We start from the raw sequence: 14864 nt of genomic DNA, 5'->3' as shown, positions 1-14864 counted from the left end.
TGATTTTACTAATAAAATTGAGACAGATCAGTTTATAAACTGAATGAATGAGTTAAGCTTGCAGGAACAGGGACAAAATTTTAATTACTGCAGGTCTAACTGCTTTTTCTTCTTTATTTTTTTCCAGAGTGACACCTTGTTAAGCTTTCTCACCATACAGGAGTCTTTGACCTACACAGCTTTACTAACTCTTAAGAAATGCTCCAACAACTCCATCAAAAAGAAGGTCTGTATTTTACAGTCTTCCACCAGAAAGGCAGACATGATGTCATGTCATGCTTTCACCAGCAGCACTTCCCATCTATGGCTATCTATGTTTTATGGTTGATGTTTTATAATCCTCATTTTGCAAATGGGGAGAGATCCTTCTGCTGAGGAGTAGGAGACAAGCTCTCTGGTGGTCCCACCCCTTCAAGGGGCTTATGCTGGTGCCCCAGGGGATCACCATTGTGTTGGGACAAAACCAACCCTCCCACCCAAAGCTAAAGCAGTTAACTGCTGCAGGAGATGCTGCTCTTGGTATTGAGGTCAGTTCCCCTTCTCCCGGTGGGAAACCCAGTTCTCTGGGGTAGTTAGGGCCATGTGTGCTGGCAAGTCTCATGGACAGCAGAACTAATTTTGACACTACTATGTCTCCTGTAGGACATCTGTCACTAACCACAACAGCTCGAAAAAGCACTGGTCTGATAAGTCCCCATAAGCTACTTTCTTGATAAAATAGGTGTGTTGCAGTTGTGTTATTTAAAGGGCTCTTTTTGAAGTCGTTTGAAAGTCAAATTGGCTATTCCTGACCAGAGGGTCTTGCTTTCTGTCCTCTCTCTTCACCGATCTTCCACTCAGTACTTTATACTTTCCCAGAATTGATGTTCCTTCCTGCTTCCCCATTTTGGAAGCTAGAGCAACACATTATGCTTCATATCTGAACTTCTAGTCCTGCCTCTGAACTCTTCGTCTCTTAGTGTCAAATGAAGCTAAAATTTACGTGTTTCATGAATACGTCAAGATAAAATCTAAAAAAATGATAATTTAAACAATATATTAAAAATAATCAAATAGAAATTAGGCCAGATACCTTCCAACTAGAATGGATGTAAGCAGGATATTGGTAAAGCTATAACTTAAAATTATGTCCTTTTTTCCCCTGTTTTCTGCCATTGCATGCAGGTATCTGAGTCGGACTTTTGAAATTGTAATTATTTTTCAGGTAGATGCAGTAATGGCTGAACTGAGTCTCAGCCACGCTGCTGACAAAATAATTGGAAGCTGTAATGTTGTAGGAATTTCTGGGGGTGAGAGGCGTCGGGTATCAGTTGCAGCACAGCTTTTACAAGATCCCAGTAAGTACCACTGCATGGATTTTCAAAATAAAACAAGGCTGTGTCACTTTGTGCCCCTAGTGATGCCTTAAGATTTTTAGCTTCTTATTTTTTATGTATCTGTAATTTTAGTGTATAACTCTGGACTCCATACAGGGTGCTAAAGCTGCTGTTCCAGCATTTTAGACAAAACAATTCCTCTCAGTTGGAAAACCCAAGGACACTTCACTGCCTCAGAGCCCCAAAACATGTAAACAACAGTAAATTGGGGGCAGCAAGTTAGGGGTAATTGACATCATCACCTGAAGGTGTAACTGGAGGATTAAGGCCCGATATGTTAATGGACAGATCTTAAAAAATGTGAAGAACCTGTCACTCGTTGTCTGTTTTGGGTGTAGCCTCTTGAGTAGGCTTTGTCTGCCCTTAATGCACTTGAAGGCCTTCAATAAATGTATCTGCTTTTTATTCTCCTAACTTAGTGTAGCCTCTGTTTCAGGTAAGCCCTGTTCAGGCATCACTACCACAGGCCTCCAGAAACCACTTTAAAATACAAAAGCATTTGCATTCTTTAATTCAGCAGAAGCCAGTCTGGTGATGACAGAAAAGGATAAGCAGTAACAGGTCTGCCATTGTGCTACATCTGCATATTGGGCAGGGAGGAGCACTAAGGAGCACAGTGAGGTACATTATTGACCCTGTGACTCCTGGGGAGTTCATTGGGTGGAGTTATTGCTCAGGATGTCACTAAACTCTGTACTAAACATTATAGCAATTCTGTGTAGATAAACCTATAGTGAAAACTCTCCTCCCCTTGTACCCTGATCAAGGTTGGGCTGCCCTTTTATGTGCTGTGTCTTATCTATATAAAAATAATGTATTTGGTTATAAGTCTTTTCCCTTTCATGTGCAGTAAAATGACGAAAATGCAGTAACTTCTTCTACTTCAATCTGTGGAATTACATATGCTATATTTTAGCAACTCTTCATTTGTTCGTGACAAATTCTGTGTGTATATATAAATTTAATTCAGAATATGACTTCTAATTAATTTTGTCACTTACACTTACAATTATGTACCTCCTGAAACTTACCGTTATTGTTCTTAGAAACAGATGTATGCATCAAATCTATTTTCAGATTTCACATGAATTTAGAAAAAGAAATATTATGCTCTGCAGTTTCTTTTTATGTCCTTATTCGTAGTTGTTGAAACTGAACTACTGAAACTAGCTAAAACTGAAAGATCACATCATGGCAATATCTATGCATACTTTGCCTCTCATGTGGAATTTCACCTGTAAAGTAATTTCTGTATTTGCCAAATTAGCTTTAAAGGCAGAAGCTATACCATTTGCTGCTAATTTACCTAAATTTTAAAGCTATTCCTTGTCATTTGGCAGAGGTCATGCTACTTGATGAACCAACAACAGGGCTGGACTGCCTGACTGCAAACCAGCTTGTCTTGCTTCTGTCAGAGCTTGCACACAGAGACAGGATTGTGATTCTTACAATTCATCAGCCTCGCTCAGAACTTTTCAAGGTAGATGATACCACTCACTATTGGCTTTTCTACCTGGCTTTTTAGTACCTAGGTTCTTTTCAGGATGGAAATACAAGATCCAGGATAGCTGCCTCTTTTCCTTCCGTTTGCATAATTACAGGCTTCTCTTGAACTTTGCAGCTGTGGCCTTGGGCCAGTCACAGGGCACCTTGGGACAAATACTGCTCTGTGAAAATAGTATGGACCCTGACTGTGTGCCTAACCCTTGTGTTACGGAACCACCCAAACCAAAACCTCTGGGAGAAGCCATGACAGGGAATGTGGGTCCACCTTGGTCATGTGGTGGGGTAGCCCTGCCTTGCAGGGTTTGTGCTGGAGAGAGCATTTCTCCATTCCCAGTCCTGTTTCTCACTTTGCTCTTCTGACACATCCACCACCCTCCACATGAATGCAAAACTCCTCTTCCTTGGCTGACTGAATGGAGTGTAAATAGTTGTGGAGCCAGAAGGGAGCAAGAGTTTTCTGGACTGAAAGCAGTCCTGGTGTCTTGAGAACATGGATTGATCATAGCTGGTGGGAACCTTGCCCTGGCCAATGTTCACCTGAAGAGAAGTGCTGGTAACGTCCTTGAGCACTTCAGGATAATCTTGCCAACATTTTGGGGTTTTTACAGACTGGGACTGTTAAGCACTGAAGGAGGTCAGTCAGTAAGTGAAGGTGCATTAGAAGTGAAGTCAGAAAGCCACATTTCTTTTTGTGGATTACCTCTGTATGCTGCTGTCATTGACAGTTTTGAGAACCACTAGAGCTTAAAGATGTGTCATTTTGCATAACCACCAATGAGACCAGTGAAAGAAAGGACAAACTTCTTTTGAGAGAAATATAGTGAGGAAGTTTAAATGTGTCAAAACTATTTTTCCCATCAAAGCATTTCTATTACCAAGACAATAGCTGTACTCAAGAATTAATGCACTCCTGCTCTGATCTCTCTGGTGACCAGTGACAGGACCTGAGGGAATGGCCTGAAGTGTGTCAGGGGAGGTTTAGGTTGGAAATTAGGAGAAGATTTTTCACACAGAGGTGATTTGGAACAGGCTCCACAGGGAAGTGGTCACAGCACCAAGTCTGACAAAGTTCAGGAAGCTTTTGGGCAATACTTGCAGGCACATGGTGTGACTTTTGCAATGTCTTGTGCAGGGCCAGGAGTTGGACTGGATTATCCTTTTGGGTCCCTTCCAACTCAGCTTATTCTGTAGTTCTTGATACGTACTGCTAATGTATTAATTTTCTCCCAACAGTTATTTGATAAAATAGCCATCATGAGCTTCGGAGAAATGGTTTTCTGTGGGAACCCTATGGAAATGATCACATTTTTTAGTGACTGTGGCTATTCTTGTCCTGAACAATCAAATCCTTTTGACTTCTTTGGTAAGTTTGTCTAAGCTGTTTTGGTAAAACAATTTGTTTTCTTCCCCAAGTTAAAAGTTTTTCCAGAGATAGAAATGTGTTTGAATTCTGCTCCAACTTTTTTATTATTTTCAGCTCAGAGAGAGGGCTGGGCCCATGTTATCCCCAATGACTATTTAAGATAGCCAAATTTTCGGTAAAAGAGTAAACTATCAATAAAAAAGGAATCTCAACTTCTTAAAACCTGTGGATTCATAATGGCATTTCTCTATGGCTGTGCACTGGATGACGGAAAATGAATTTGATTCCAAAACTGTAGAAAATCCCTTGCTCTTATGGACTCTGTGAAGCCAACCAACTGAAGAGAGTTGTTGCATGGAGGGAAGGATGTAGAATAAATATGGGATGACTTGAGTCATCAGTTTCCAGGAATTCTGAATTTGATGTTTCTGAAGTTTGGGGAGTTGCTAATACCAGGATGAACTACTGGAACAGAGCATATGGATGCTTCAGGAGATGATAATAGCAAGCTGTTGGCATAAGCTGGGGAGTATTGTTTTGCCAATTCAGGACTGAAAAAAACGGGTCAGCGTAAGACTTTGGAAATGAGGCTTGGTTTTGCTGCAGGACCTCCATGTCCCTGATCCTTACAGGCACAGGTTTAAGATAATGTGGATTTGTAGGTGTACACATATGCATACATGGATGTAACTCTTTTTAAATCCAACATGTAGGGTAATTTCTGGCAATAGTAGCTGAGAACTAACCAGGGACTTTGACCAATCCAAATAGCTGCATTCAGAGCAGGCAGTGTTTTCCTATTGTCTAGATGGCATCCTAAACTCAGTGAGAGGATGGTTGTTGACATGAAGCTGGAATGGGATAAAGCTGAAAATACTGGTATGACAGTGAGGATAATTTTGCATTCATGAATTTGAATAGTCTTGAAAAGCATAGATGATTTGAGATTTAGACCCACTTTTAAAAAAGCTTGGTAAAGACAGTACTGCATTCTTCAAATGTCAACCTTTGAATGTGACAAGAAAGGGAAAAAATACAGTTTAGAGCAAAGAATCATCAGAATATTTAGTCTTTTGAAAATTGGTAGTTTATATTTTTTTGTGTGATTTGATGTGAATGAAGGGACAGATTCTGGTATCATTTACACCAGCAGCAGAGGAAAATAGATCCTATGTATTGAGTGTGGATTATATTGTTGAAATGTCACATGTTTATAAAAAGTACTAATGCATGGTAGGCATTAGCTATTTGGTCTAGTTAGTAGTCAGTGTTACAATTCTTTCAAAGAGCACCCAGTTGCCATTTATTTCCTGTGTGATTTTCAGCAAGTCATACTGGCCAAATTTTAAAAAATGTTTCTGCATTTCAGATGTTCATATTTGTAAAAGCAAAGACTTCATTTCAGATATGTTTACCATTAAAGACAATTCTTCTGACTTCCAGCATTTAGAACACCAGAGAACTATTCATAAACTTAATTCAGGTTTTGAGGGCAAATGAAGAACCTTGGACAATACCCCCTTTTCTGTTGTCAAATTTGTATTTTAAAGTTAAACACAACATCGCAAAACTGAAATCTGAGGATGAGAGCAACCTTAGGATTAAATAATTAATGAAGATATCTTACCACTTGTAGAAAAGTAATATAAAATTGTGAGGAGCAAGTATTCCTGGGAACAACAATCCAGTTTTTGAAATGTTGGCTAATTCGTTGCTGTTAGGGAAAAGGGAAGTTTCTAAGGCATTTTAGCACTATTACTGAATCTGTATGACTTGTAAAAATAAAACACTCAAATTTCCCATCTGCTGAAAAAAGAATTGCTGGTATCAGGAGTATGCTTAGATGGACTTAGTAGAAAGGAACATTAGCTCTGTGAAGTATTTACCTCTCCTACGTTCCATGGCAGTCAGTAATATTTCTTGCAGCTTGGGCTGAGCCTGCTAGAGGAGTTTGGCCTGCTGAACATCCTCTAACTTCACATCAAAAGAGAATAATGTCTGTGAAGGAGGTAGCTGAAACCCAGTGCAACAATGCACTAACAGTTCAAGTAGAGAAGAGCAGTGTCTCTGCAGTGTGAATTCACACTAACCAAAAAGTACAGTTCTGCAGTTATAGAGGAGCAGGCAGAGGACAAGGGGGAACCATGGAGCTATGTCTGAGCATTTGCTTGAAAACCGGAGAAATGCACAACCAGAAAATCATCTCTTCATAAACGTTCAACCTCTGGTGCTTTGTCTTGCTCTTGACAGCCCTGTGCTGTGCAAGGAGAATGCAAAAGGTCTGAGCAGCACAGCATTCAGGCCTTGCATTTCCAGATCAAGGACCTGAGCTGCAGGGTCCTACAAAGGCCAGAAAACACAGATTTGTTCTGGTTGCAAAGTTTCTCATTCGTGCTGCATCTAACAGAGGGAGGACTAAAAGAAACCTTGAATACTTTCAATGGACCTTTTCATCTTTGCAGATTTTAGAATGGAGTAAAGTTAGTTGTGAGGGAGGAAAAGATACGAAGGGAGAGTGATGTGTATATAGAGTAAAAACTTTGTCATTTTACAGTGGATCTGACATCTGTGGACACCCGAAGCAAGGAACGCGAACTTGAAACCTACAGTAGGGTTCAGGAAATTGTATCAGCCTACAGAAACTCAGAGATCTTTAGCAAAGCACTGGCAGCCATTGAAAAAACAAAGTGTATTAAGGAGCTGCCACCAATACCATTCAAAAATAAAGACTCACCCAATGGCTTTTACCAAATACTGATTCTATTACGGTAAGACTTTATTCCCCCTTTTAAAAGCAATTATTTTTTACTTTTCCACTGATCTTTCAGCTTACCCCTCTATGTATAGATGCACTTCCTGGGTTGTTTTGATCTCCCACTGTACTTGTCCCTGTCCTTTTTAATGTATTAGCTTTTTGTAGACGCTGTGTGTCTAAGATTTGTTCAAAGCTAAATACCCTACCAACACGTCAGTTGTAGCTAACAAGTCTTTTGTTGCTGTTTTGTTTCATTATCAGGAGAGCAACGAGAAACTTTTCCAGAGATAAGATAGGCCTCATCATGCGTCTCCTCCAGAATCTGTTATTTGCCTTGTTTGTAGCTGTTTTCCTTCTTAGACTAAGGAATGATGGGGCCCAAGAAGCTGTGCAGGACCGCGTGGGGCTTATCTACCAGTGCGTGAGTGCCACCCCCTACACAGGGATGCTCAATGCTGTGGCCCTATGTGAGTTTCTGTCCTGTCTTATGTGCAGCAGCAGGTATTGCTGCCACTCTGTCTTAAATAAGGAACAGTATTTTGTTGAAGATAGTAATTTGAAGGATTTTCACTGTTCTAGGCAATGTCAGAGTTGATACAGAAGCATGACATTTGATGGAATTCAAAGGAATATGCCCTGATCCCTGCCTTTCTGATTTACAGTTGGCCTGTCTGTGAAAGCTTTATTCTAAACTGCAAAAGATTTGCCTGTGTGTAGTATTTTATAGAGAAGACAAAGTCTAGGTCTAGTTAACATCTCAGTGAGCTCAAGACCAAACACGTGGAAAGGACGGAAATACAAAATAGCTTTAACAACAATTAAGCATAATTGGATTTATGACTATTATGTGATGATTACTTTTTTTTTAAGGGTTTTTCTCTTACAGGTGCCATACTGAGAGCAATAGTAGTTTCGGTTTACAACCCTAAAACTGTTTTGCTCATGTAGGGAACGTACACTGGTGTCATCAGCTTGAAATCAGAGCACCTTGATAAATTAGCCAGTGACAGAATCTTTTTCGTATCTTTAATTTGTATGTGCAAAAAGAGAAGGCTGTGCTGCATTCTGCTAAGTTAGGCCTCTTTCTTTAAGCTTACTGATGTTTGCAATCTGCAGAGAGCGTGCTTTGCTTTTATAGTGGGGGAAAAGTGATCACAGTGGTTTAGGCAGAATGTTTCTGATATGTTCTCATAGTTGTCTCTGTGCTCCAGGTCGTTTCTGCTAGCAACAAGTCTTGCTCTCTCTGTGTAATGGTAATTTAATGTGTTTCTTATATATTTAATTCAGTCCCACCTCTTCGTGCCATCAGTGACCAAGAGAGTAAAGACGGCTTGTATAAGAAATGGCAAATGCTTGTAGCTTATATAGTACATTTCCTGCCCTTCAGTGTCATCAGTGTGGCCATTTTCAGCGCCTTTATATACTGGTAAGCATTTGTAGCAGCTGTTGGATTGTCATTTCCTTTTTGTTACCGATGTCAATTACCATGTCAGTAAAAGGCCTGCTGGCATGGCTTCCTGCTATTGTCTCTCTGAATGATTACACAGAATGTGTAAGGAAAGATGACACAAATTTAGGCCTTCTCTTTCAGGCAGAGCTGAAAACACTTTTAGAGTAAATTAATTACCAGTTCTCTAGGTAACTTGGAAAGTTTTAATGGACCTGGGACAGCTATCATTCTTGTGTCACCTTGAAAGCAGGAAGTGTCATTTTAGATTACATTTAGAAAGGTAGGAAATTGAAGGGAAAAAAAAATACTTGAAGAAGTCATCTGTAGGTATGTGACAGTAACAAAACTTTTATTTCCTGGGACAGTGTGGTTTAGCTACAGCATATGGAAATGATGAAATCTGGATCCCTCTCTTATACCCTCCAGAGAAAAGCACCAATTTCTGTCCTTCATTCTTTTTCTTTTCTAATTATGAAAGATTTCTAGAGCACCAAAGTTAATTTTAGTTTTCCTGGGACAGTTACAATCAGATGGCAGTCTGTAGTGGAATGTGTACAAGTGATGAGCAGGCTTGGTTTGTGTCTTGAGTGCATGTTCTCTGTTCAGCTGTTGAAAAATGGATAGACCCTTGTAAAAGAGTTAAAGTGCAGGAGCTATTCTGCTGTAGCTGTGCATGTTGGTGCTCTAACTCTGCAGTGAGATAAGGCAGTTTGATAATGCATGAAGTAGAACTACACCAAATCACTTGGACTACTGAATCAGAATTTCTGCACAGGGAGCCAGTCTGCCATGGGAATTTTGTAACAGCATTTTTCCCACATCTAGAAAAACTCAGGAAAAAAGGATGACTATTCTTGTCTTCCTTCTGGTCTATCGTAGGTAATGAGAGTAAGTACTCAGCATTTACTTGAGAAGTCTTTCCATTTGCAATCTCAGTAACTTTCAGCCCCTAAATGGAAAGAGAAGATCCCTGAGAGGAAGTTTTTGCTCTTCCAGATGTGAGGACTTGCATGCCTGGGCAGGATTTTTTTGTATTTTGGTGTTGATATTAAAAGTAGCCACCTTTGTGCCCTTAGCTACCTGGGCTTTTATTTCTGCAAGCTGTCAATGCTGCCTGCTTCAGGCAGGACTCCCTGAGAAGCCTTTTTTTCACAGACAGACAGAAATTACTCTTCTTCCCACTAAATGCTGTGATCACCTTTTGTTTGTGCCTGCTGCTGAGCTGTCTGCCAAGAAAACAGCCATTTGGAAAGCAGCTTTCCAGGCTCAATGACATGCTCCCTCCTTAACAAACAGGAAATTTGTATGGGCAGAGACTTTGCCCCCATGATTTGGTTGGCTCAAACACAGTCAACAATAAATAGTGTGACTCCAGTTAATGGATAATATTTACAGGTTTTATCTTTCCAATATTGTGGTTGTGTGGAAGCCATCGGTGATATGTCAAAGTGATTTCTCAATGCTCTTAGGCCTCTTAAGGCAAGCAGTTTCTGATGAAATTTTGACAGTTTTATCTGTGCAGGACTGAACTTTACTGGATGGACTAACTTTTTGAGAGGCCTTGACAGCTTCTGGCATGTCTTCTTACAAGTAATTTCTCATAGAATTCGTGTTTGTAGGATCAGGCAGTTGGGTCAGGCAGACCCAAACTCTTACCTGATTAGACACACACACACACAGAGAAGGCAGGTCTGGCCATGATCAAAGAGAGTCTCTTTTGCAATCAAGTAAATGTACTGTCTATGCAGATTTTCCTAGCTAAAGATACATCTGGATCATATCATGCTGTTATTTTACTTCTGTGATATTCTCTCTTCAAGCTTAGTTTTTAAATTTTTTTAGGTTTTCTTCTGTTCTACATGTACGCCAGATTTACTAGTTTGTGTGTCTCCATAGCTCTGTGCAAAGTATTAGAGCAGCTTAAAGAAGGTGATACTATTCTGCTAGGACTTTGGAAAGCTGTTTCTTCTGCAATAGCTCAAAGGTTGTTAAATACCTGATAGCTCGCAGAGTGTTTAATACCTGAAGAGTCAATGTTCTCCCATCTATTTATAAATTGTTCTGGTGTTACAAAAAACACTACAGGAAAGCCTGAGAGAAAATTAATACTTCTATTTTAACACCATATCCAAACATGGTGGATTTTGAAAGAGGATTTTGCATTGAGCAACAAAAAAAAAAAAGGAAATTAAATGTTGAATTGCTGCTTGTTAGCTAAGGAAAGCATGCATTTTGTGCCTAGTGTGAGGCCATTTTGGTATGAGGTAAGTTGGAAAAAGAGTAATATGTCAAAATGTAATGAAAGGTTTTGTCATCTGTCACATACACTACAAGGCTGAATTAAGTTTGCCAAGCAGTCCCATTTCTTAACTTTTTAATCTTTAGTACAGATTGGGAGGACTCTTTCCCTTGGGTTAGCTAGGGGAAAACTGGGAACCGCGTGTTGCATTAAAGAATGCAGGAGTATGGAGGAAATTGCATTTGTATAAATTACATGGGTGGTGAATTCAATTAGTATTTCATTTAATTGAGTATATCTGTACTTATATTTGTTTGCACAGTATCAGAAGTGCAAAATCCTATCTGTTAATTACCTGCATAAAGATGTTCTTTAAATATATGACTTACATTAATAACTCCCACTGCAAAGACTCTACAAGAAGCAGCATGTTAGTTTAAGGACTTGAAAAGCCATGGTGATTGCCTTGAAACAACCTGGCTTTCTATAACAATTTGCATAACCCTCTTCAATCTAGATTGAGAAAACCTCATCTATCTGCACTTACATCACAATAGTAAGGGGGTGTTCTTTGTGTTAAGATTCCAAACAATATACTAAGGATTAAGGCATAAACTCTTCACTTAATGAGCTGTAACTGCAAAAAACCCAAATAGAAACAAAAGCAAAAGCTACTTTCCAAGTTTAATACCCAAACATTGTTTTTTAAATGTTCTTTTGCTCATCTTTGTACAGGACTACAGGGTTGTATCCTGATGCTTCCAGATTTGGAATTTTCTTTGCTGCTATCCTAGCCTCTCACATGATTGGGGAACTACTAACACTTGTTATACTTGGTGTGGTTCAAAATCCACAGATGATCCAAAGTGGAGTGGTGCTACTTAATTCAGCTGGTGTGATAGTGGGAACAGGACTAGTAAGGTAGGAAAAACTCGTTTGTTATAGTGTTGAACAATCTTTGGCAAATTTGGCATTACTGAAATTACCGGGTTTTTTGAGGAACATACTAGTATAAATGTGTAATTGTTAAAAGCAGTTCTTAAGATTTTGAGCAAGTAGGATATGTCACCTGAGACCCTCCCAATGAAAATGAAGTAAGCCTAAAATGAGGTGGTTTCGTCCTCAAGAAAACCATCTGAATCTTCACAAAGTCGATGACGTTTTGTCTCTTTAAAGTAGATCTCAGGTCACACTTATGAAATAAAGCTAGGTTAGCGTAGAGTTATTTGGTCCTTGCCTAATTTCAGGAAGATGTGTGTTTATAGTGGCAAGACAGTTAATCCTGCTGCCCTAGTCTAATGCCTTAATGATAACTTTTCAAAGCATTAAGAGTGGTTTCTAGCCTTATTTTACATCAGAGACATTGCTAATTAATATTGTGAATATTTTTGATTAATCTTCATAGGCAATGAAGGATGTTAAAAATAGCATTGAGACTTGGGGTTTTTTCTCCCTGTTAATTTTTTTGTTATTCAATTATGAAGTCTTGAAGTATTTTGAGTACTGAAATTGCCCAGTCTTGTTGAATGTTTCTTCTCATTACTTTTGCTTCATTTTTGTTTTGTTATTATTGCTGCAATGAATTGCTACTCAGTCCTGTGGTTTTGAAGATGGACTGAGGGGGTGGTGGTTTCTTACTTTGGAAGCAACACATTTTGGCAAGTAAGGTTTATATTGGGTCTTGTCATTTTCAGTTTATCACTGCCATATGAACAGCAAACAACCACAGAATTATTTGTGACTGTCCATAAACAAGTCAGGGCTGAATATTATGACACTGTACTGAAGTCAGGGACAGCCTTCACAGCTGTCTAATCACTTAGCCTTAAAAATGGACTTTATGTTTGAAAACTCTACAGGTACAGAAAAGAACTTTTTCTGTCACAGGTTACAAACAATGAGAGATTGTTTTAATTTGGGGGCTCTTGGTATGTAGCAAAAGACAGCTCAACTTCTCTGTTTCTTTAAGGACCATTGAAGAAATGCCAACACCTTTTAAACTACTCAGTTTTCTTACGTTTCAAAAATACAGCAGTGAAATCCTTGTAGTCAATGAATTCTATGGCTTAAACTTCACATGTGGTAAGTGTTAAAAAAAAAGTCCATTATAAGTAATTTTAATGAGATGTTGCTGCTTATTTTTCTTCTATGCACATGTATCCTCATAAAAAAGGTAACTTCTGAGTTGTTAAAAAGACCTTATTAATTAGTAAAGATTATAACGCCACATCAGCAAGCTAGAACAGAATTTGATTCTCTTGTTCCAACTATTCCTCATTCTTCCAGTTCTTCATCTTCCTTTTCTTCATCTCTTCTCTTATTCACCCTCTGGAGGCATTTTGAAAGCTAAATTTAGACCAGGTTGGAATTTTTTTTGGAACGTTACACAAATAGTGTCAACAGAACTGCACAGTCTAAGATCAAACATCAGTGCAGGGAATATTGAGAGCTAACAAACAGCTGTCCAGGTATCTCCTCTAATACTAGAGAGACTTCAGTTCAAATATGTTTCTGTGGTGTGTATTGAGCAGCTTGGGTCTGCCAGCCTGTGCTTTGCTGCTTGTGAGCAAGATAACCAGCAAAACATTAGAATCAATCAGGTTGGCAGGGTTAGTAGTTAATGTGCATTAGTGGGGGTAAAACTTACAGCTTTGGACCTGCCCGAAATTCCTAAGATTTTGGGGCTTTGTAGGCAGGTGTCGGGGCTCCTCTCCAAGGCTATGTATTTTTTACCCATTAATCTCTCCTGCCCCTCTTTATTACAAGATCAGGGAGAGTAACTGTTAAAAAAAGAATTAATGACTTTACCAGTACCGATAAACACCTCATTTTTAAGGTGCCCTTCAGACAGTCACCATTTCTTGAACTTTGGAACCCTCAACACATATGAACACTCTTAAGTCTACACATGGGGCATCTTGCTGCTTGATGCCACTCCAGATAATGTGTCTGTAAAGCTATAAATCTTTGGCATGTACAAAAAAGAGAGCTCCTAGTGACCCTTTGTTCTTCCCTTCAAAACGTATGTCATGGATTAACTGCAGAAACATAGGGCTTGTCTGGTTTTATTCCAAAGTGATGAGAAATACTGCTGTGGGTACGCTTCTTCATTGACATGATGTCAGGGATAGCTGTATTAAGTGCATGAGCTAGAGACTGGAATCTGAGTTTAAATTTTACTGATTTACCTACTGAAGAAATTGTTTGTTTCTTTTGACAGGTGGAGCCAACAGTCCCACTGGAAATAATGCTTCATGTACTTTCTCCCAAGGTGTCCAATTCATTGAACAAAACTATCCCGGGGCTTTATCCCGCTTCACAATCGATTTCCTTGTACTCTATGCTTTTGTACCAGTACTTGTCATCATAGCAATTCTCAGCTTCATATTAAGAGAAAGAATTGTTGACAGACAATGAAAAAGTAGCAGTTCCAACAATGTCTTAATGCCACACTTCTATCTTTATTATGGTGAAAGGCTTAAATTACTGGATTTTAGACAGAATTTAAGTGATTACACATAAAAAACCACATTCATCTTCTCATGTTTTCGTCTTGAAAACCAATATTCTCCTAAGAGTGTGAATGAGTCCTGATATTGGTATTCTCCACCCCTCTCCTCCAGCTGATCTCCACATCAGCCATAATCAACAATATTTCATGTTTTAAAGGACTTTCTGAATTTAATTTAGTCAGCTGTTGCTGACAATTTTTAATAATGTAGCAATGGTGCTCTAATTTTTTCCCCATTACTTTGTTTTTTAACTATTAATAAGCAGAGGGGTACAAGTCCTAGTAAATCTCATTTCTAGAATTGTATTTTCAGTCTTATGCCTTGTTTTGATACCATTTTAGGAATCTGTAGAAAGGAAACAAACCAAGTATGAGTAAAGAGAGAATCAATAAATCACTCCACTTTAATCTTATACACACTATACAACAGATGAGTATAGGATCTTGAAGCAGCATCAAAGTTACCCCACAGGTTTTTGCCTTCTAAATGATGGTAAAACAGTGAAGACAGTTATGTTATTTTTATCAATTCCTTCTTTTCATTGTCAAGTTCTAATCTTGTTTTGGAAGCAGTTTGTGAATTACAAGGGAAAAAAAAGTTTGTTTAATAATATTTTGGTTTTATTTAATAAAATGTCAGTTTGACCAGGGAAAAAGTATAAAA

At 38.8% G+C, this 14864-nt stretch overlaps 1 protein-coding gene across 3 annotated transcripts in view; it reads left to right on the top strand.

The window, feature by feature from the left end:
* ABCG5 (ATP binding cassette subfamily G member 5) overlaps positions 1–14864 on the top strand; it is a 26097-nt gene extending 11233 nt beyond the window's left edge. For 2 of the 3 annotated variants that reach the window (XM_085054979.1, XM_085054978.1), the window contains 10 exons: positions 128–226; positions 1205–1337; positions 2717–2856; positions 4116–4245; positions 6800–7013; positions 7262–7467; positions 8288–8426; positions 11425–11610; positions 12659–12771; positions 13910–14864. In XM_085054979.1, the coding sequence (XP_084911105.1) occupies positions 128–226; positions 1205–1337; positions 2717–2856; positions 4116–4245; positions 6800–7013; positions 7262–7467; positions 8288–8426; positions 11425–11610; positions 12659–12771; positions 13910–14106 (1557 nt within the window). In that variant the 3' untranslated portion in view covers positions 14107–14864. The remainder of the gene's footprint in view (positions 1–127; positions 227–1204; positions 1338–2716; positions 2857–4115; positions 4246–6799; positions 7014–7261; positions 7468–8287; positions 8427–11424; positions 11611–12658; positions 12772–13909) is intronic. The other variant, XM_085054980.1, reaches the window with a different exon arrangement.

The sequence above is a fragment of the Lichenostomus cassidix genome, chromosome 3 (genome assembly GCF_008360975.1).
Source record: "Lichenostomus cassidix isolate B80296 chromosome 3, HeHo_3.0, whole genome shotgun sequence".
NCBI classification, from domain to species: Eukaryota; Metazoa; Chordata; class Aves; order Passeriformes; family Meliphagidae; genus Lichenostomus; species Lichenostomus cassidix.
This window is presented reverse-complemented; position numbering and strand designations above follow the sequence as displayed.